General features: G+C 44.4%; 2 protein-coding genes across 2 annotated transcripts in view; one reads left to right on the top strand and one right to left on the bottom strand.

The window, feature by feature from the left end:
- The window catches only part of LOC111140871 (dedicator of cytokinesis 2), a 406,275-nt gene that overhangs the window by 197,142 nt on the left and 188,710 nt on the right, over positions 1–20,423 (top strand). The window lies entirely within an intron of this gene.
- On the bottom strand, positions 355–18,586 carry LOC111140872 (family with sequence similarity 196 member B). The gene is made up of 3 exons (XM_022493105.1): positions 17,107–18,586; positions 15,960–16,034; positions 355–541 (listed from the first exon to the last, which is right to left on the bottom strand). Exons 1-3 carry the CDS (start codon positions 18,435–18,437, stop codon positions 355–357), a joined length of 1,593 nt encoding a protein of 530 aa, XP_022348813.1. The 5' UTR covers positions 18,438–18,586.

The following is a 20,423-nucleotide window of genomic DNA, read 5'->3' as shown; positions in this document are numbered from 1 at the left end:
CAGGATGGGAAGGAAGTGTTTAGCATCATGGAGGTGTTGGAAATGTCATAGGGTTTTGCTCATGGTGGGAAACTAAACTCTCAAAGGATGTGGCCTGGTCATGTGTGACAGCAATCTAGGTGAGTGGTCACTCTAGGGTCCATGAAGTCCTCAGCAAGCAGCATCACTCAATTCAGGTGACATTAGTGGTCAGGTGTCCAGCAGCAGTTAAACCAGCCCGAGTCTTTCCCATTTCACAAGTTAAATGGCTAACCACCTGGGGCCTGTGCTAAGAAGTAGAGAAGGCCTGAGGGCAGTGGTTTCCCCACCTTGGGGAGGTATCTGGGGGAGGCAAAGGGAACGGACCCAACAAGCTCAGATCCACCAGAAGCATTTCTTCTTCACTTTCTTGGTCTTCCTCCTTAAGTCCTGTTTCTCAGGGGCTGGGGGTTCTGCTGGGGACTTTGGTGGAGGAGAAGCCTCCTCCACTGGTTCCGCTTCCTCCAGACTCTGCAGAACTTCATGGAACCTGCCTTCCTGCTGCCGAAAATCATATTCTACACTGAAAAACAGAGAGAAGGAAGGAAAGTAAATTCAAATCAGCACATACTGATTTAGCATTACTGAGTGTCTGACTGACATGGAAGAGCATAGGCTTTGAGATCAAGTCCCACATGTTTAGGTACCTACTGACCTTGGGAAGATTGTGCCACTCCTCTCAACTCCAGTTCCTCATGGATTGAACTGGCACCTGAAATGCCTTCCTTTTTTGGATATTCTTAAGTCTAAAAGAGACGTGTAAGATAGCAGCCTGATAGTAGGTGCTCAGTAAAAATTACTCCAATCTCTCTTGCACATTTATTTAATGTTATTGTTAGTTATTTTTATACATTTTACACAAAAACTCCCTCATTATAGAAGATTTAAGTAATACAGACGAATATACAACAAAACTGATGACTCAATTTCCTCATCAATAAAATGGACACAACAGCAGCAACAATCTCAAAGGCTTTCTTTGGAATTAATATGTATATTAACTGAGAGAATACAAAGGAAATACTTACAGCAGTACCTGGCTCTATGGAAGTAAACCTTCCATATTTAGTAGCTCCTATTAGTGTTGTTATTAATATCATTATTGCCATTATTACAACAAATACATTATGCCTTACTCTTTGCCTTGCTTCTCAATTTAATAATGTGGCTTGGAGAGCTTTCCATATACACTTACCTCAATGTAGACATATTTAAATACTTTCCTTTAACACGTATTTCTTAATCCCCACTTTTTCTTTGCTATTTTATTGTGTGTTTTGGAGTCATTAATATACAGACTCCATTGTATTATCTGTACACAGATCTGTGAGGTAAACATGATGCATTTGGGGACCGGCAGTTCCCAGGAGTTGAGAAAGTCAGAGGTCAGGAAGTACAGAAGCTCTGGTTTGTTCTCCAGTGGGGGGTCACACTGGGTACTCAACACTTCCCATGCCCTTGAGGGCTTGAGAATCAGGCTTGCAGGTGTGTCAGAGTTTGTCAGCTTGATTCATAACTCTGGCTCAGTTTTCCCATTAACTGGAAAGTAGGGCCAGAAGAATGAATCTTGCAGATGCCCCTGAAGGCTGTGCATGGGCTCTCTCTGCCCTTAATTGTCCACTTTCCACCCTAGGAGATTTACTTATGGAGGACTTTCCACTGCTGAGATGATTATAAGAAGACTCTTAAGCTCTAAGCTGTGTTTTCACCTGGTTTCATTCTAGAGGCCTCAGATGGCCCAAGATGAGTAACCACTGTAGGAGAGTGGAAAGTGGAGGAAATGCAGAGTCACAGAAACAGTGTATTCTCTTTGCTTGGCAAGGAGAGAATTGAAATGTTTCATATAGAAGACAGAAGACCCCCACATTGGTCTGTGATGTGGCCATGACAGTCCGAAGTCTTTCTACCCAGCCAGGGATAAAAAGGAGCTATCGTTAAAGGGACCCTTGTCCTTATCTACTATCTCCATGTCACATCACAAGAGACCCAGTTTCAGAGTAGGTGCTGCTGGAAAGGCAAATCATGATTGTCACACATGACTACTGAAGCCCCCAAATGGGCATTCCAAGCTAGAAGAAGCTGAAAAGTCAGAAGAGCCAGACGGCATGTTTTGTAGCCAGACTGATGGGGTGTCAGAGCTTAGGGAGTATTAGGAAGATGTTTCTGATTATTTTGTTTCTGCATTTTTCATAAGCTTCACCCAGATTTTCTTCTCATTGGTGTTATCCTCTCTTTTTCCATCCCTCCCTGGTCTCTTCTATAGAGACATACTCCTGGCTGGATGACCTATAATGGCTGTGTTTTTCAAATTTTTTAAAGATTTTATTTATTTGACAGAGAGAGATCACAAGTAAGCAGAGAGGCAGGCAGAGAGAGAGAGGAGGAAGCAGACTCCCTGTGGAGCAGAGAACCCATCACGGGGCTCGATCCCAGGACCCTGGGATCATGACCTGAGCTGAAAGCACAGGCTTTAACCCACTGAGCGACCCAGGCGCCCCTGTTTTTCAAAGCAAAGCTCCACAACTGATTAGCTGTGAGGTCTTGAGGAAGTCATTTCTCATTTTATTTTAAGCCACAGGGTCCTCATCTGCAAAATGAGCATGGTACCTACTCATAGGATTTCAGTGAAGTTTAAAGGTTATGCATGTATAACACCCAGCTCAGAGCAAGGCACCAAGTATTCAGCCAGTCATTCAACAAATATTTATTGAGTATCACCCATGTGCCAGACCCTATGCTAGGCACTAGGGAAGGAATGGTAGACAGACAGACATTATTTCTGGCTTCCTGGTACTGGTAGTCCAGTGGCTCTATGTCTTCAGTAACATCAGTCAACATCAAAAGCAATTAGGGACATTTTAGCCAAAGCTGAGGATTTGCCAGGTCATTGAACAGAGACATCCACAAACTCAAACATTGAGGCTTTCACTTCCAGGATGCATTATCCAGCACTGCACTCATATTTGTCTCTGGTCATGGGGTGAATTTTTGTCTGCATTACCTGTACCTCACTCTCCCCAGTAGAAACTTAAAGAGATGGATTCAGAGGCTGGGAAAGAATTGATCTCCAACAACCTCTGCATTGCTTCAAGGGAAACATTTAAAGCAGCAAGTTGCAAATTCTGATTCTTAACCCCACTAGCACTAGTTCGCAGATAGGGCACATACACATTCACAGTTCTGCTACCTCCTGAAATATTCCTAGCCTTCTGTCTTCCATCCTAGAACACCATATAGAGCCCAAAAGAGTGGGTACCTCCTGCTCATTCTCAGAATTTCCTGTGCTTTCTGATAAGGGATAGTTTATCCATCTATCCAATCAGCCAGACAGCCAACCAACCATCCATTTATCCAACCAATTATCCATCCATCCATCCATCCATCCATCCATCCATCCATCCACCCATCCATCCATCCATCCATCCATCCATCCATCCATCCATCCATCTATCCATCCATTCATCCTACCCATCATCTAGCCATCCAGCCAGCTGGCCAGCTGGCTAACCAGCCATTTCCTGCTCTGAGCCTGACACTGTGCTCAGCTACAGGGCTAACAGTAAGATAGACAGATATGGATACTGCTCTCATAGATCTTAGATCCCAGCACATTAGATAGATGATTAAACTAACAATTGTTTTGCAAATTGCTTTGCATTTATCTCAACTACCCTTACCTACCACCTGTTCATACACACACCTCTACCAAATTATATGAGCATACACATAAACTGACCTCCTTCTTTTCCTTATATGTAACTTTTCTCTGACTTCACCATTCAAACAAACAAATGACAACAACACACCTCTTGAGTTTGTTAAGATTCACAATAGTGTCCCAATACCAGTTAGGAAAAAATAATGCTCTGGGGAATTCCAGAATATGTATAGAACTGGCATGCCTGGAGGGAGAAGAGCCAGGAGACAGAATGTTAACTCTGTCTCATCATCACAACTTAAAGTTCAGCCCAATATAGAGAATAGAACAGGGACTCTTAAGTGGAACACTCCTGGGTTTGAACTGAGAATACCGCTTACTGGCTGGGTGACCCTGGGCAAGTTGCTACTCTTTCTGAGACTCAGTTGAAAGCGGGGATTATAAAGCCACCTCACTGGGTATTTGTGCAGATGGGACACAATAACAGGTGAAATGTCCTCACGTAGGATATGGTGTCTGCCCACTCCACTCTTCACTAAGTCTCTTGTCTTCCTATCTTAGGGACTGAATGCCTTACCTCTTCACTCATACCTTTAGCTCTTCAGTAATTGTACACCTTGTCAGGAACTCTTCACTCTTCCCCTCCATATACGTTCAGGGAAGAATACACTCTTTATGTTTCTATGGAAACACCACAGGTTTCCATTATAATCATTAGAGCTCAGGGAGCTCCCCACCCCCCTCCTATAACTGTCCCCCCTGGTCTTGACAATTTAAAGGGGATTGAAAGTGACTTTCTTTTCAAGGCCAGACAAATAGCAGAGTATAGGGAAACATGTATACTTCAGAAAGAAATTGATTAATGTTTTTAAGGCCAAAGCAATTTATTAAAATAAAGGAAAATTGTCACTTTTCTTCTTATTCCTCCATTTGACAAACTACTGTTTAGTTTGGTGGGGGAGGACAGGAAGTATGTTTTGTTTTGGTAGCAGCTGCCTTATAAATAGGCAGGGGTAGTGCCCTCTCTCATCTGTTTTCATTTTGAGGCTGGGTAGAGAAGAGGAGATACCACTCAACTTCCTACTTAGCCAACCTACGCCAATTCAGCACCCTCTTGAAAAGGAATACACTGCCTACTTGGTAAGAATTCAAATAAACTCTTAACAAAGGTTTCTTTATAGATTCTGGAGAATGATTGTTTGCCTTGGGCTTGGTATCAAGGTACAACACCAGTAACTCTCCCAACCTCATCTCCACTTGTTTTCTTCCTCTTAATCTTCCTACCCTGACACCCTTACCATTTTCTGACACTTATATTCCATAGGGAGGACAGAAGTGTTGAGTGCTTGGCTTGTGCAGAGCTCTGGCTCACAGCTTTGGGCAAATGGTGGCCAAGAATTTATTATAGTGTGTGATTCAAGCCTGGGACCATTGAGATAGTCCAGAGCACTCAAGGTTTGTGAGGTTAGTCCTCTGAAGATGGATGGAGTACCTAACCCCTGCTTCAGGGGTGTCCAGTTCACTGGGGAGCCTTAGAGGCCTTTCTGCCTACAATGCCTGTGCATGGCACCACACCGCACTTAGAAAGTGAGCTGTGTGGAAAGGAGGAATGGAAGAGAGCTCTCAGGTTTTCTTCTTGAGGGCACCTCACTAATCTAGCTGATAGATCAATGCTTCAGCCATCATGCTAGTTGAAAAGTAGAAGGATGTTTTTCTAGGTAATTGGAAGGAGAGAGAAGCCTAAGTTGTGGCTTGTCTGGAAGAAGAAATAGTAAGAAGAAAAAGTAGGTAAATACATGAGAATATAACCAAACAACAGAGCCAGGTTGTGGATGCAGTATCTTGGCTGGGAAAACTGAAGTGCAGTGAGCCAAAAGTTTATGTAGAAACAAAAAGTAGAAACCTCTTACATTCATATAGTGCTTTTATATCACAAACCTTTTCAGATCTGTGTTTTTCTTTTACCCTTATAATAGCCCAGGAAGATGGGAAGATTGTTATCCCCATTTAACTGACAAAGGGTTTGGCAAAGGAAAGTCCCACCATGAGTTATGATCAGAATCTAAGCCTGGTTTCCTGACTCCCTGTCCTTTGTTTTTCCTAAAGAGAGATCAATTGTTTTATTCCAGGGCTTGGCTATTATTGGGGGGGGGGGGTTATTCTAAGAAGAAAGAAAGAATGAGAACACCTGCAGCGTGTTAGGTGAGGACATATGGTATTTAAGTGAATAATAATAACAGGAATGAGGAGAAGTAGGAAGGTGGGCAGGAGGAGGAAGTGGAGAGAGTGGAGGGGTGGCAGGAAGACAGGGAGAACTACCACTCCTCTCATTTATGAAGAGTCATCTGTATTGTGAACACTATACTACAAGTTCAATAATTCTCACGTGTCTTGTGTAATTTTCATAGCCCCTTGAGATAGATGCTAACTTCATTTTACACATGAGGAAACTGAGGCAAGGGGAGGTAAATATTCTGCCAAGAGCACACACTAGTAAGCGACAGGGCCAGGATCTGCGCCTATACTGTCCAGCTTCAAAGCTTGTATACTGAGGTATTCCGTGCCGAAAGAGCATAGTAGTCTCTATTTGTGTGAGATCCTAGGTGCCAAATGTGTATGGGGTAGGTGTGGTGAGGCAGTGCTGATCAAGGCCTGGTGCACCTTAAAGACCTCACAACCCCCTGTGGAACTGGACCAAACCTGCGGCTGTGGCACATGATGTCACTTTCTGAGCCAGCTAACCAACCCACTTCAAAACAGTGTTTCTAGCTTGCAGGGCAGTTTTGCCCATAAGGCTGTTTTCCCAGAGGAGGTGGGCACCGCCTCTAAGAGGAAGGTTACTCAAGGTCATACAGGGACTCAGCAGTCTTGGGTCTGCTGTAGGCTGCTGAGGTCTGTGGTTGTCTCTCTGCACTTTCTTCTTAGCAGGTGAGTCTTGCTCTTTTATAAAGAAAAGTGGCGACAAGCCACTGCCATAAACCATAACTCCAGGCAAGTTGGCTGAGAAATTCGTGATCCACAGCATCTCTCTGAAGACAAAACATCTCCCAAACCCCTCTCCATCCCTTCATCATCTCTGTCAGAGTGCTTCTGTGACCCCTCTTACAATAGAATGAAGGGTGCACCACAGATTTATTACTGCCTGCAACTTTCTTTTTTAAAGAATTAGCCGTAAGAATCAACGGAATCAACGAAGGTAGTTTGGTTCCTCTCCACTTGGATAAATCACGCCATTTTGGAAAGTGTCTCTGGGGGAGAATTACAGTCTGGGAAAGTAGGAGCTTTCGTTAGTTTGTTTTCTTTTCCCCCAAGCCTGGAAGGGATTTTGTTCCGAATGCTTTCTTCTAATGACCAGATTGCTCATTATTTATAGGGTATAATTTTAAGCTTTACAACTTGCAGCCATTTTAAGTTGGCAAGTGTACCCCTTCTCCTAGGGCCTCTGTCTGCTGATGAGTCCTCAGAGAATTGTAGGTTCCCTTCTCAACACATAAGTAAGTAGGACCAAGCTGCAGAAATCTTCACTGCTGATCCCTGTCTGTGAAAGAAATCTGTGCCCTGCCTTCTGTGGTTCTGTGTCAAGAAGGTCTTTAGGTTCGGCCTTCAGAAGTGGCAGGTCATCTCAGAGAACTTTAACATGTATATTCATTGATTCTGCAAGGTCAGAGTAAGAGGGGCAGGGGCAAGAAAATCTCCTGAAAGCACGATCGGTTTGCGCTCTGGCTGCATTGAATTTTGGACAAGTTGTTCAGGTAACCCCTCTTGAGTCTTGGTTTCCTCATCTGCAGAGTGATTACAACAACCAGACCCCCATTTTAAGATTGTTGGGAGTCCAAAGTGAAAGGATACATGTACAGTGTTTAGCAAAGCTCTTGGCACCATGCCTGGTTCAATACACGGTAATGATTGTTACATTAACTTTACAGAGAAATAAAGATTGGGTCATTCTGTGGTCAACCGTGTCCTCTGTGCCAATAGCCATCCATTTGTTATTCCTGTGAAATTCTAAATTTGATTGATTTTATATTTATAGTATGTTTCAGCCTCTTTAGCTATTAATGCATTAAAATAGGTTTCATTTTTATTTCAGATAAATTGCTGATGCTATAAATCCTACTTTCTCCTTGCATTCTAAGGAGAAGAAGAAAGGGACAAAGCTACTGAGAGAAATGGGGGCTAGAAGCAAATGTCTTGGGGATCAACCTGTCGGAGCTCTGAGAAATTGCCACATGTGCTCCGAACTCTATGTCTGCTTCCTAAAAAGAGAGAGCTGAGCCATGTTCAGTGGCACTTGTTGGGGGATGCTGGGTGGTGTTGCCCTAATGTCCTTGTTCCAGCATCTGGAATAAATGCTGTTCAGTCCGTATTGAAATTTGGTGAGGGCTGCAAACACCCCTGTGATTACTAGAAAGAACAGACATGCTGTGTAATTTATAATTATTTTTCACCGCGGACTTCATTGCTGGCCAGAGGGTGGACTGCGGCTGGAAGGCGAAGCTCGCACAGTCCACCCAGCTCCACGCTGGCAGAGCATCAGAAGCAGACAAAAGGAAAATACTAAATAATTTAGGTGGAAAGTGGGTTACTAAACCCACAGGCCCGGGCGCATATTGCATTTCTAGTAAGATAATGCCTTTTTCTCTAGTTAGGTAATAGTTGTAAGTGGAAGGGAAGGCCAAGCCCCAGGGGTCGGAAAGCTTCACCACAGAAGGAAACTCAAGGGAGACACTCAGCGCCACTGACCGTGTGGCCCTAGGTGGCTCATGTAAGTCTCCAGAGCCTCTTTCCCCAGGAAGGGGCCGGCTTGGCTTTCCTCCGGCAGGGCATGCAGCTGTAAGGCTTTGGCCTGTGTTCTGGAGAGGCTTCTTCTGATGAGTTCTGAATATCTAAACTGCGAGGGAGTGACATTGGGAACAATGGGAATACAAAGGGAGGCCCTTGTAGCAAATCTTTGGAATATCCTTAACTTCTCTGTCTGGTCAGAAGGAGTTGTAATGGTGGAGGAATCGGGAATGGGGAAAAGGCAGCCCGTGGTCTGTGGAGCTTGAGGGAATGAGAGGATGGTGGTGGAGGTGCCTGGCATTTGGGGCCATGCATATTACCTGGTTCCGGAGCATACGGTGACTACACCTCTCTAAGTCGGGGAGCTGGTGCGGGCCAGAGCCTTGCATACCCACCCTATCTGGTATTTATGATACCTCCAGGACTCGCCAGAGGATAGCTCCTAACATCTGGGCTTAGTTTGGGAGCAACATTGGGCTTTAAATGATCTTAACCTTAATTGGAGGAGCAACGTCAGCAGGGATTGCCATTCTGTTCTGATCTCAGATGAGGCCTAAGCAACTGGGAGACATGGCAGGAAGGAGCCACTGCAAGTGAATGCCCTACGTAATGCATAATGCAAGCCTGGGCCCCAAAGTGGACTGACAGAGACTCATTTTCTCTTCTCTTTGGAAATAGGAGGCCTCAAAAATTACTACATGAGCAAGCCCCCTGACCTCCACTTCCTTTCCCGTTGCGTCCACTCTCATCTGCACCCCTGAGTTAGGTCTGTATATGACTGCCTAACCCTACAATTAGTAGAAAAGTAAACGTCTTTCCAATGATGCATTTAAAACAAAAGCTATTTGCTGGGCTATTTTATTAGCAAGAATTTTCTTTTCATGGGCATGTAGGCTGGTTGTCACAAAAGTTTCCAGTAAATCAATTGCATCTTCTTTCAAGACCCTGATTTTTGGGGCATCTGGGTGGCTCAGTTGGTTAAGTGGCTCAGGTCATGATCCCAGGGCCCTGGGACTGAGCCCCACATTGGTCTCCTTGCTCGATGGGGAGCCTGCTTCTCTCTCTCCACTGCTTATACTTTCTCTTCAAGTGCACATGCTCCCTCCCTCGCTCGCTCTCTCTCAAATAAATAAAATCTTTTAAAAAGAAAATCCTGATTTTACCTAATTGAATGTCTCTTAAGCTTTATTGGGATCAGAACTTCTGAAGGCACTTGCTGCAACTACAGACTCCTGCCATCCTTCACCCCACCTCCTGCTCCAGCAGGTTAGGGGTCAAGGCCAGCAACCAGTATTCGGATACCCAGGAGTCTCCTATGCTGGTGCTCCATGATTACCGTTTGAGAACATTACTTAAAGCCTGCATCTAAAACACAAGCCCTCATGATGCCCTTGGCTGAGGGGAACTTGGCCATGTAACATACTGCTGACACCCCTCAAACAGGTCTGTCCTCTAAAGGCAGCATGCTATGGAATCTAACTAGCAGGCCCTAAAAGTGAGTCTCAGTCTTGTCATGGCCACTTACTAGCTTCAGAGTAACTGTGCATGTGCCTTACTCTTTCAGTCCCAATTGTCTCATCTGAGTATTGTGTACGTACTTGAGCCTCAGTTGCCTCATCTGCAAAATGGGAGTATTTTTTATCCATCTCACATGGTGGTGAGGATTAAATGTGGGAACAAAAGGTATTTATAATGACCAGTAATAATAGACACTGTCTTATTTCTTTCCCCCAATTTTCTTCCCAACAGATCTCTTGTCAGCTAGCTGCTGTAATTATAAAAATCATCAAAAAAAGAGCAAATAAACTGAACTCCCATTAGATGTGATTTGTTTATGAATCATGAGAGTTTAATTTGGTTGTATTATTATTGCTGCTGAAAAAAAAATCATCATGAATTTAGTGGTTTAAAACAACACAAATGGTACTCTTAGAACTCTGGAGATCAGAAGTCCTCCAGAACTGTAAATCATGGTGTCAGCAGAACTGTGTTCTTCTGGAGGCTCTGTGAGAGAATCTGTCCTTTGATTTTTTCCACTAGAGGCTGTCCACAATTTTTGCTTGTGATTTCCTCTCTTGAACCTCTGCTTCTGTTGTCATATCTCCTTCTCTGACTCTATGTCTCCTGACTCCCTCTTCCCTTTGTAGGGATCCTTATGATTAAATTGAGCCCACCTGGACAATCCAGGATATTTATCCCATCCCAAGATCCTTAACCACATCTGCAAAGTCCCTTTTGCCAGGTAAGGTAACATATTCACATGTCCAGGAATTAGGATAGGGACATCTTACAGGGCCGTTATTTCTACTCTGGGTTTTGATATTTTACCAAGAGAGACTATAGATCTAATATCTTAAACCCTTCTCCCAAAGAGATCACTGGGGCAGTTCGGATACCATAGAAGGGAGATATTTATTTGAGCATGGAGGGAATTCGTGGTTTGCCACAGACCAATCTTTGCCTTTCCAACCACAGCCGGTACAGAAGTACTGGGCAATAATGTTGGATGGCCATGATGAACGAGGATCTCAACGTCCTGTGAAACTGCAGCAAGCTCTCTGAGTCATCTAAGGAGGGTGTGATGACCTTCCATCTTGTGGAGAATATGTAGCATTCCAGGTATTTGAAAATTGACAATCTCTGTACTACCTTTAGTTGTTGTTTGATTCAGTTCAAAAACATCTGCTGAGGATCTGCTGCCTTTCTTCCCCAATAAGAACATTTGATTAATTAAGACCCTCCTCTTCCCTACCCAAGAGTAGTGGCACACACAAATGGTAACAATCGTTGTACTTTTGGGCAATCTAAATCACTGTCTCCAACCCTTGCCCCAGACAATGTAGCCATTTCCTTTTTTGACAAATATCTACAGAGCACCAACTATGTACCAGACACTGCCCACCACTTCGAGATATTAGCCATTGGCTGAAGGAAAGAAACTCATCAACATTACATTACAATGCAATAGGATGAACAGTATGGCAAAAGAACATGCATGCCATGGGGTTCCCCCACAGGAAGTAATGTAAGGTTATCTAGAGGAACGGGCTTTTAAGCTGCAAGATGAAATTTCCAGACAAGGCAGAGCAGAAAAGGCATTCCAGGAAATGAGGGAGCTAATGCAAAGGAACCAAGGCATGATAGAACACACAGTATTTGAAACTAGCCAGAGTTCCTGTGGCTGAGGAGAAATGGGAGACCCAGCAGGTGAGAAGGTTAGTATCACATTCAAAGGACCCTGAAAAATGAGCTAAATGCAGCCACAGAAACTAGGATAAAGTTGTTTAGCAGGAGAGTGACGTGTTAAGATTTTACTTTTCAGGTAATTTAGCAATCTGTGTGGAGGATTCCCTGGGATGGGGCAAAAGGGACCTATGGCAAAAAGATAAGGCCATGTTCTAGTGACAAACAGTGAGGGCCTTGACTGACCAGAGACAGAGGTGATGAAGCTTAGGGGATGGATTTAGCAAGTAGAGTTAGTAGCTACTTTGATGTGTGCTATGAAGGAGAAGAGTGAGGCAGTGGGAACTAAGGTTTATGGTGTTATGGTTAATGGTGTTGAGAACATCAGAAATAATAAGAAGAAAATACAGCCTGTGTTTTGATAAATGGTGAATTTGAGGTGGCTTTGAGATATCCATATGGAAATATTTATAGGTAAACAGAGAGAACAATCTCATGAAAAAGGTAGGGGAGGGTGGTATCACAGAAATAAATTTAAAATCCATGAGTGCAGTGGGAACCATGAAAAGAGGCTAAGGCTGAGAAGAGCTGGCAGGAGACAGCTGTTCAGATAGATCCCCTCCCCCTCAAACCTCCCTGACACACAACAACTCTTTTGCTGCTCTCTCCTCTCTAGAATCTTTCAAACCTTCCATGGCCAACCTCTCCCTTCACCTATTTCAGATGGTAAGTTTGCAGCTTCCTCTTTGCATTTCCTAAGCAACACACTCAGATGGGATTATAAGAAAGACTTCTATTCTTTTCCCTACAACATCTGAGGCATTTTACAACTTAGACCAAGCAGATTTTTTCTGGGATTTATGTCCAGAAAATTAATGCATGATTTGTGTAGCCAAAGACCTCCAAAGAGACTCTGTGATTATTTATTTTTTTTAGAGTGAAGACAAAGTGCTGGAAAAGCAGAGCAGGGGTAAGGGATGGAGGAGGGATGTGGCATGGAGGGACCCCAGGGCCTTGAGAAGAGGAAAGAGAGCTTATTCCTTAGGATAGCTTTTTCCAAGCTTCATGGTTCATTCACCACCTTCCAGGTCTTTGTGAAACTCCCCACACCATCTGCACATTTACTTACTTTTTTTTCTCTCTCTGAATCAATTCACTTTTAAACCTGAACACTTATCCAAAGCAAGTAATACCTCTTTTGAAAGTGAAGATCCACATCACCTGGATTGAATATATACCTACAATGAATATATAGAGGGACTAGTTTTCAAAGTTAAAAACTTCAGTAAAAAATTGAAAACAGTTACCCTCTGGTTAGATACCACTGCTTGTCTATGGCTATGAACCTGAGAGCAGCTCTCTCTTGGCAAAGAAGTGTAATAAGCAAGCATTAGAAGGCTTTGAAGATACTCTAGTACCAAACTCAGATTTCCCCTGTTAGATAATCAGAGGAATTGAAATAAGTTTGGAAAAAAGGACAACCTTCTCATCATGTAATTCACTGTTACTTAATGTTGGTACCACAGGTGGCATTCACCCAATCCTTTGAGTAACTTGTCCTAGGATTAACACTAAAGAAAGGTGAGGAGAATGACTGGGGACTAAAACAGCCTGGAACCAGCTTACAGTATAGAGTCAATTCCCACACTCTTCCCTTGGTACCTTCTGTAGTCACAATTCCAAGGAGCCCATCCTCCCTGCTGTAAGGAAGTCCCTGAGATCTCCTAAGAGCTATGCATGGAATCTGTAGGCATTTGTATTAGTGCTATTCTCCTTGGTGAGGTAGAATCTGCCAGAATGATCCACAGTAAGAAGAAAGTCAAGGAGGCATGGGGTCAGGGCACCCAGAGGGCTGTTCTTGGAGCAGGGAAAATGAGTTGGATAGAACCAATGACCTCACATGTCTTGATGGAAGTGAGTGGCATAGCCATAGCCTTTGGCTAATGAGACCATTTGGAAAACCTTATGTGTTGCTAACTTAACAGCAACATCTCCACAGAAGAAGACCCAGCAGGCAACTATCAGGCGCCCATGTGCTTTATGTACAGTGATGGGGACTGGGCCCATCCATCATCAGGGAGAGAGACTGAAGCTTAACAAGGCCTGAGGATGAGGATTTCACATCACTTATTCATCAGTTTGTAAGATCTGACTTTCCAGGACACAACACAAGGTTTGAAGTCATTTGAAATGTTAAAAAAAAAAAAAAAAATGACAACTCTCATCCTCCCACTGTTACTCTGACGGGGATGTTGTTCTGATCTCTTTGTTTTCATCAAATTAATTGTCCGTTCCTTTGCAATGGCTTAGATTCAAGGTTGTAGATACTGTCTGGGAGAGCAGTCTGGCTTTGAATGGTAATAAGGGATGGAGGCATTCAGTGGCTGTTCTTGGACAACTAGGAAGTGATGTGTGTGTGTGAAGGTTTGCTAATCTGTGAAGGGGTGTAACTTAATTTAGAATGTTTGCTTGGGATGTTTGAAGTACATACTAGAAAAATGCAAACATTCTCAGACTTGTTGGAAGGTCATAGTTTAGCCAAATATTGCCACTTTGAATTCAGCATAAAACATCAGAATGTCAGGACTGAAAGGGACCATAGGGACCATCTAATTAAAAGCCCTCATTTTTCACATGAGGAAACTCAGAGGCCAGAAATGATTTGCTCAAGACCAGGCCATGACACTCACAGTAGATTGGGAAATAACTACTTCTCCTTTTCATTTACAGAGCTAAATAAAAAGTCATCCTAAGATGGTAGAAAATATAGCATACCATGCTGAAAAAAATAAATTATCCAAAATTTAAATGGAAGTTCATTAAAAATCATTCTTCTTGTTTATGATGAATAGTTTTTGTCCTCCCTAAATGTCTAGACATTCAATAGTTTTTGTCCTCATAGTGATTAGGAAATTTACTTAACATAGGAGATACAAAAAATAGAGTAAAAAAGGTAAACAATTGATAAGACTGCCTATTTACACACTCCTATACCAGAAACCTTTTCCAGGGCTCCCTTTTTTGAGGGGATATTTTACACTAAGATAAAGGGCATTTCCTGTGAGTGGTCCTGAAACTTGTGTTATTTGATGAAAAGACATGGTCCTGTGACTCCCAAGCATAAGGAGTTGACATTTCACTGAGAAAATGCTCAAGGTCCTAGGCCCTAAGTATAGAGGCCTCCTGACTTCTGTTTCCAGCACCCCTTTACCTCCCAATCCCTTGTTAGGATGAAATCCCAGGATTCCACTAGAGAGAAAGAGATTTTAAAAAGAAGACACAGACAATACAATCGGGCTTCAGTTTGCTTAGGCTCTCACTGCCTTTCTTCTCCAAAATAGAAAAGTAATAGAGAAAGCTCAACTGTATATTTTAGACAGACAAAATTAGAAGCCATCACCGGAAATGTCTGCTTTTGACCACTTTTCTACCACGCTACTGAAAGTGGACTGCCAGCTAAGGGAGCAATGATCTTTCTAGTAATAACAGTAATAAGCCCTTGGATTTGTACAGAGGCTTGCAGTTATAAAGGCATTCACAAAAATGAGCTTATCTGCTCTTCATGGCCACCGGTAATAAGGATAATTGTCCCCACTCCACAGATGAGGCAACTGAGCCCGAGACAGTTGAATGGGCATCAGTCTTGGGGATTTTGACTTCACGTTTAGCACACTTACCACTATGTGATTTTTCTCATCTACCACTCTACAAATCTACTTTACTGTAGCAACCATACACCGCCCCCACTACCACTAGAAGGAAATGATGTACTTAGTAATGAACCCAAAGTGCTTAGCACAGTTCTTGACACACAGGACACGCTTGGCATGTGAGAGGCAGCATTGAGGAAGAGGCGGTGTGCTGGATTGAGGTCCCAAGGCTTGGGATCAGAAAGATCTGGATTTGAGTCTGACCTCTCTGGCTAGCTGAAAATGTTTAAAGCAAAACTAGGTCACATGTCTTAGCGTCCCTGAGGACACGGACACCTGCCTCACAAGGCGTAACTGTGAAATGAGATGCAGACACCACGCAGAGCTTAGCGCCGTGTCAACACTCAGCGTGCAGTAAGGGTAGGTCATTCGATGGGATTTGCTCACAGACCTTCTTGTGCAGAAAGCAAGCAATGTCCGCCTCGGAACCAGATACGAACATTTCATCGTTAAACACCTTTGCTTTAATTTTTAGCTTTTAGGTATTCAAAGGCTTCCTGTTTCTGCCTCTCACTTGGCTTTCTGTGTCTAAGAGAGTTTACAAGAGGGCTCTGTGGCCCCCACAGCTTCTGTGCTCCACAGCAGAGGCCTTGGTTTTGGCCAGGTACCTGTATATGATGCACGCCGTGTTCTGGCAGGTACTGCAATTGTTGAGATCTTGACCAGTTCGATAAAAGTTGCGCCTGCAAGAGAGAGCATTTGCTGGATGAGTCCCTGGACAAAATCCCCAGGGGATGCACACATTCTAGCTACTGGTTTCCTACAGCATAGCATTACCCCTCTTATCAGTAGCAATGCTCTAGAGTTGCGTAACAAATAAAGAAACAAGAAACCCATGATAATAGGACCTCACTTTTCTAGAGGGCATTATAAATGTTTAAGCACTTTTGTATCTGAGGTTTTCTTCATGCTGACAATAAATCGGTGAGATGAGTCAGTTACTTTTACCCCCACCAATAGTGAGGGAAACTGAGGGACCTTGCAAATAGAAGGGAGATTATTAAAACCCCAGACCGTTTTGTTCAATGCATTTCTCCCTAACACCACAGTGCTTCTTTCTTATAAGGCAATGTTGGGTCTGATTCATATCAGCAAATACCACTTAATAACTTCTTCCTTCTCCTGCCCTTTTGCTGATTAGCTTTACTCATTCCTTCTTCCCAGGCTTTGGGGGGCATTTTTTCAAAGGACAAGCTTTCCACACCTAAGCAAACCACTGCCTACCCCTCCCCAGACTGGTGCTGAGTCACCCAGGAAAGTATTTTGTAACTTTTTCTCTTTGCAGAATTGTGATCTCATTTCAGTTCCTATTTAGTGGATCAGGGATGGACTGGCCAAATCCATCCACGTGGTCAGTGGAGGGGGAAGGTCAACGGTAACCTCAAGTTCTTTGTAAAAAGCACACAGATAACTAAAATCCTGTGCAAATACAGCAACTTGCTGGAAGGATGGAATGGGGGAAGTAGCCATGTGCTCTCATCTTCTGCCGTCATTTACTATCTGGCCACCCCCCTCCTCTCTTTATAAAAATACTTTTTGATCCTGTTGTTTTGCTGCCCCCCTTTCTCCGGTCTCTTGATATCTGGACACTAAAACAAATAGCAATGGAAATCCACCAAAGCCTAGAAAGGAACGAAACCACAGAACCTCAAAGACTTTGGAGGCATTATATTAACAGGAACCAGTGCTCTCTCTGCCCCTGTCCTGGCAAAAGACGTAACCCAGTAGTTTTCAATAGAAACACCTTCACCTTACCCTTCTGTGAGAGCTCGAGCTTTCTCCAAGTCCTGAATTACATTCAAAAGGACTTTAATCTTCTCCTGGTTCGAGTGCAGCGATTCCTCCACGGACTGCAGCCGGCCTTGGAGGTCACAGAGCTCCCCCTGTGCCAGGTGAATTGGATTAATCCCACCCGTCTCTCTGTCCCTCTGAAGTTTGGTCTCCCTTCTTGGAGGAGGAGATGGGAGGTGATTGCTCCCCGAACAATTCTGAAACTCCATGGTGTCTGACTGGGTGGGGTTCTTTGTCGTCTGTTCCTGACACGTGGGGGCAGAAATTGACACGCCGTTAGTTTTGAGTGACAGCAGATCCTGGTGATTGTTACTTGACAAAGAGCAGTCTGAAGCCCCTCCCGAATGGGTGGGCTGGCTGCGAGAGCCTGGTGAGGGGGAGCTGTGAGTCCGTGGAGGTGACGGAATACACGTTTCCTTTGACCGAGATGACAGTGGGCCAAGGTCTTTGTCCTCAGCGTTGTCTTTGGGCAAAAGCAATTCAGGTTTAAGTTTCCCCGTGCCTGGTGTGTGGCTGGCATCGCTGGTGGCATTTAAGCAGGGAGGGGATCTTTCTGAATCTGAGAGTGGCACTGTTCTCCCATCACCGGGACACACGTCCACCAAAGGATGTACGGAGTTGCTCAGGTCACCTGACCTGTCCGGACTGAAAGTGGACTTTCTAGCTGCCCATGTAGGACTGTGGTAAATGTCATCTGGGACCTGAATGGCAGCAGTTGCTTTCTCTGAGATCTTCCAAGTCCCTGCTTCCAAGCATACGCTAATAGGCCCATTGCTTTGCACCTTGGACATTCTAGGAGGAAACGGGTGGGACACTTTGACTCTTCGAGGCCCATCCTCAAGATGCTGAGCCAATCTTAAGTAGGCAAGGTCCGAGGATACAATGTCCTGTTCGGAGAGGTTGCCGTTGACCTGGATGGCACTTTGGGAGGCTGTTGGCATTTCTACCAGGGACTTGCTGGCTGTGAGTCTCTTCCTTTTGAAAACTGGGAAATGCTTCCTGAGACTGGGGGAGGTTTGGATCGCAATGTTCTGAAAGCCCCCTGCCTTCTGGGGCCTGGGGAAGGAGAGTGAGTAGGTGGGGAGGTGATGGTGCCTGGAGGCCTGAGTCTTGCCCATCACAGCTTGCACATCCACCTCAGCTTGGCCAGGTGGAGTCTTACTGGTCCCATCTTCCTTGAACCGCACCTGCTGAGATTTGCTCCTGCGATGATGAGGTTGTTTCACGAACTCCACTGACTCTAGGCTGTTACGCTTTAGAAGCACAGGCCGCACTTTCATATTTTGCTGGGCCATTGAGCCTCAGTTAGAAGGACTGGGACCATACACTTCTCCAGGGCACATTTCCTTAGGTCTTTGGAGCAGCATCTAATGATAGCATCTCAGACTCAGAGATCTGCCAGCCAGGATGAAGTGGTCCTCTCCTCCGTGTATAGGAAGCTCCGTTGGCCATTCCCAGCCAGTAGATTCTCCTTGGGAGCTATCCGTAATGCTTCCCCTGCAGTTAAAATACTATTTCATCACGGTGATAATTGCCACTTAGATAAACAATGAGTTAGGCTAATCATTAAACATCTCATCTACCAAGAGAGCTGGTGGGCTGTTTATCCAGAGAGGCTGGCAGGCAGTTCTGATCCTGGAAGAAGCTTGCTGTCTTGAACAAAAAGACAACAAAAGTACCATTTAGGGGATAGCGCCAGACTCCCAGTGTGTGAATTCCAAAAGAAACCTGCTACGTCCAGAGCATACGGCTTCCTTTCCCGAAGCATCAATTTCCACTGTAATACTGTAGGGAACTTAAGCACATCTGCTTTCTGTAACATGTAAACTGGTGGGGAAATCAGTAACTTGGGGGCTGGATTCTTTGACGATACATGATGCCCCTAAGGGAACATCCCCATTTGTGTCAATCACAAGTTCCTCCTTTGGGGCCATTGCTTTCTTTCATGCTGTTTCCCTGTTCATCACAAAACCCAGTGGGCTGTGACCAGGATAGGACTGAGGCATCCGAAGGCATTCAGAGGGCAGAATCCCTGTTGGAGTGTCTTGGCTGAAGCTCACATGTAGGCAACGTGAACCCCGTCCACAGCTCTGGAAATCTGAGCAAGAACTGAGCTCACTTGGCCTCACGGCAGGAGTCTGAGGCCTGGCAGTCCCGCCAGCAAGTGGGAAGCGTCTGGAAGGAAAGAGGAAAGTATTGCAACTGAGAAGGCAGTTCAGACCTGGTTTCTCTCCAAATACCAGCACCTTGACCAAGTCCATTAGGGTGGCTGTTCTAGGAGTAAGTCAGCTGAAATGCCCCTTTTTCTGTTCCCCTAGTGAGCCAGCCACATTGTGGCTACAAGACCTTGAAACAAAATGCCTGATTGCTTGGACTGCTTCCTCCTCCCACTCCCAGGCATCACCCAGTGAACTTTCATTCATCTTTGAAGTCCTAGCTTATATGCCACTTCCTCAGGGAACCTTCCCAAGGACTCCTCCCTCATACACACCTTCAGTGCTAGACCCCAGCAGGACCCCTCCTGTACCTTCTCTGCACATCCTTCATTACACAAACTGCAGCCATCCCCAAAGAATCATCTCGTCTGCATTTATTTAGTGTGTAGCTTCCCCACTAACCTGTAGGCTCAGTAGGACAGGGGCTGGAGGCTTTTTTTTTTTTTTTTTTTTTTTAACTGCTTGGGTATTTCCAGACTGCTTCTAGGTTCACTTTGGGTATATAATGAGCATCTGTTGAGAAAGCGGATGGCTGAATAAAAGGCAGATCGCTTGGAAGCCACGGAGGGCTGGGTGTGGTAAGGGGGTCCTAGGACGTCCTGGTAGCGCAACAGGTCAGTGAGTTACCTCTGCTTTGGCTGCAGGATTTACCTAAGAACAAGATTTTCCCCTAATGTCTTCATTTTTCAATTGCTTTCCAGGAGATGAAGGTGCATAAAATTATCCACGGAAGATGTACCTTGTAGCGAAAACAGTTACCATTTATTGAATACTTATTTTTACCATACTGAGGACTTTACATGCATTAATCATAACAGTTCACATTTTAGAAGTGCTCGCTTGCATGCCAGGTGCTGTGCTAGGCACTTTCCAAGCCATAACTCATTCATTCCCTACCCTAGAGAAGTGGATACTATCATTATCCCCATTTTTTTAGCTGAAACTGAGGCCCAGAAAGGTTAAGTAACTTGCCCAAGGACACACAGCTAATGATAGAGCTAGCGTCTGAACTTACACAGTCTATGCTCTTAACTTCTACACCCCATTGCCTTTCCCATTTTAGTA

Source organism: Enhydra lutris, unplaced genomic scaffold (genome assembly GCF_002288905.1).
Source record: "Enhydra lutris kenyoni isolate GAN:26980312 unplaced genomic scaffold, ASM228890v2 scaffoldscaffold5, whole genome shotgun sequence".
Classification (NCBI taxonomy): Eukaryota; Metazoa; Chordata; class Mammalia; order Carnivora; family Mustelidae; genus Enhydra; species Enhydra lutris.
This window is presented reverse-complemented; position numbering and strand designations above follow the sequence as displayed.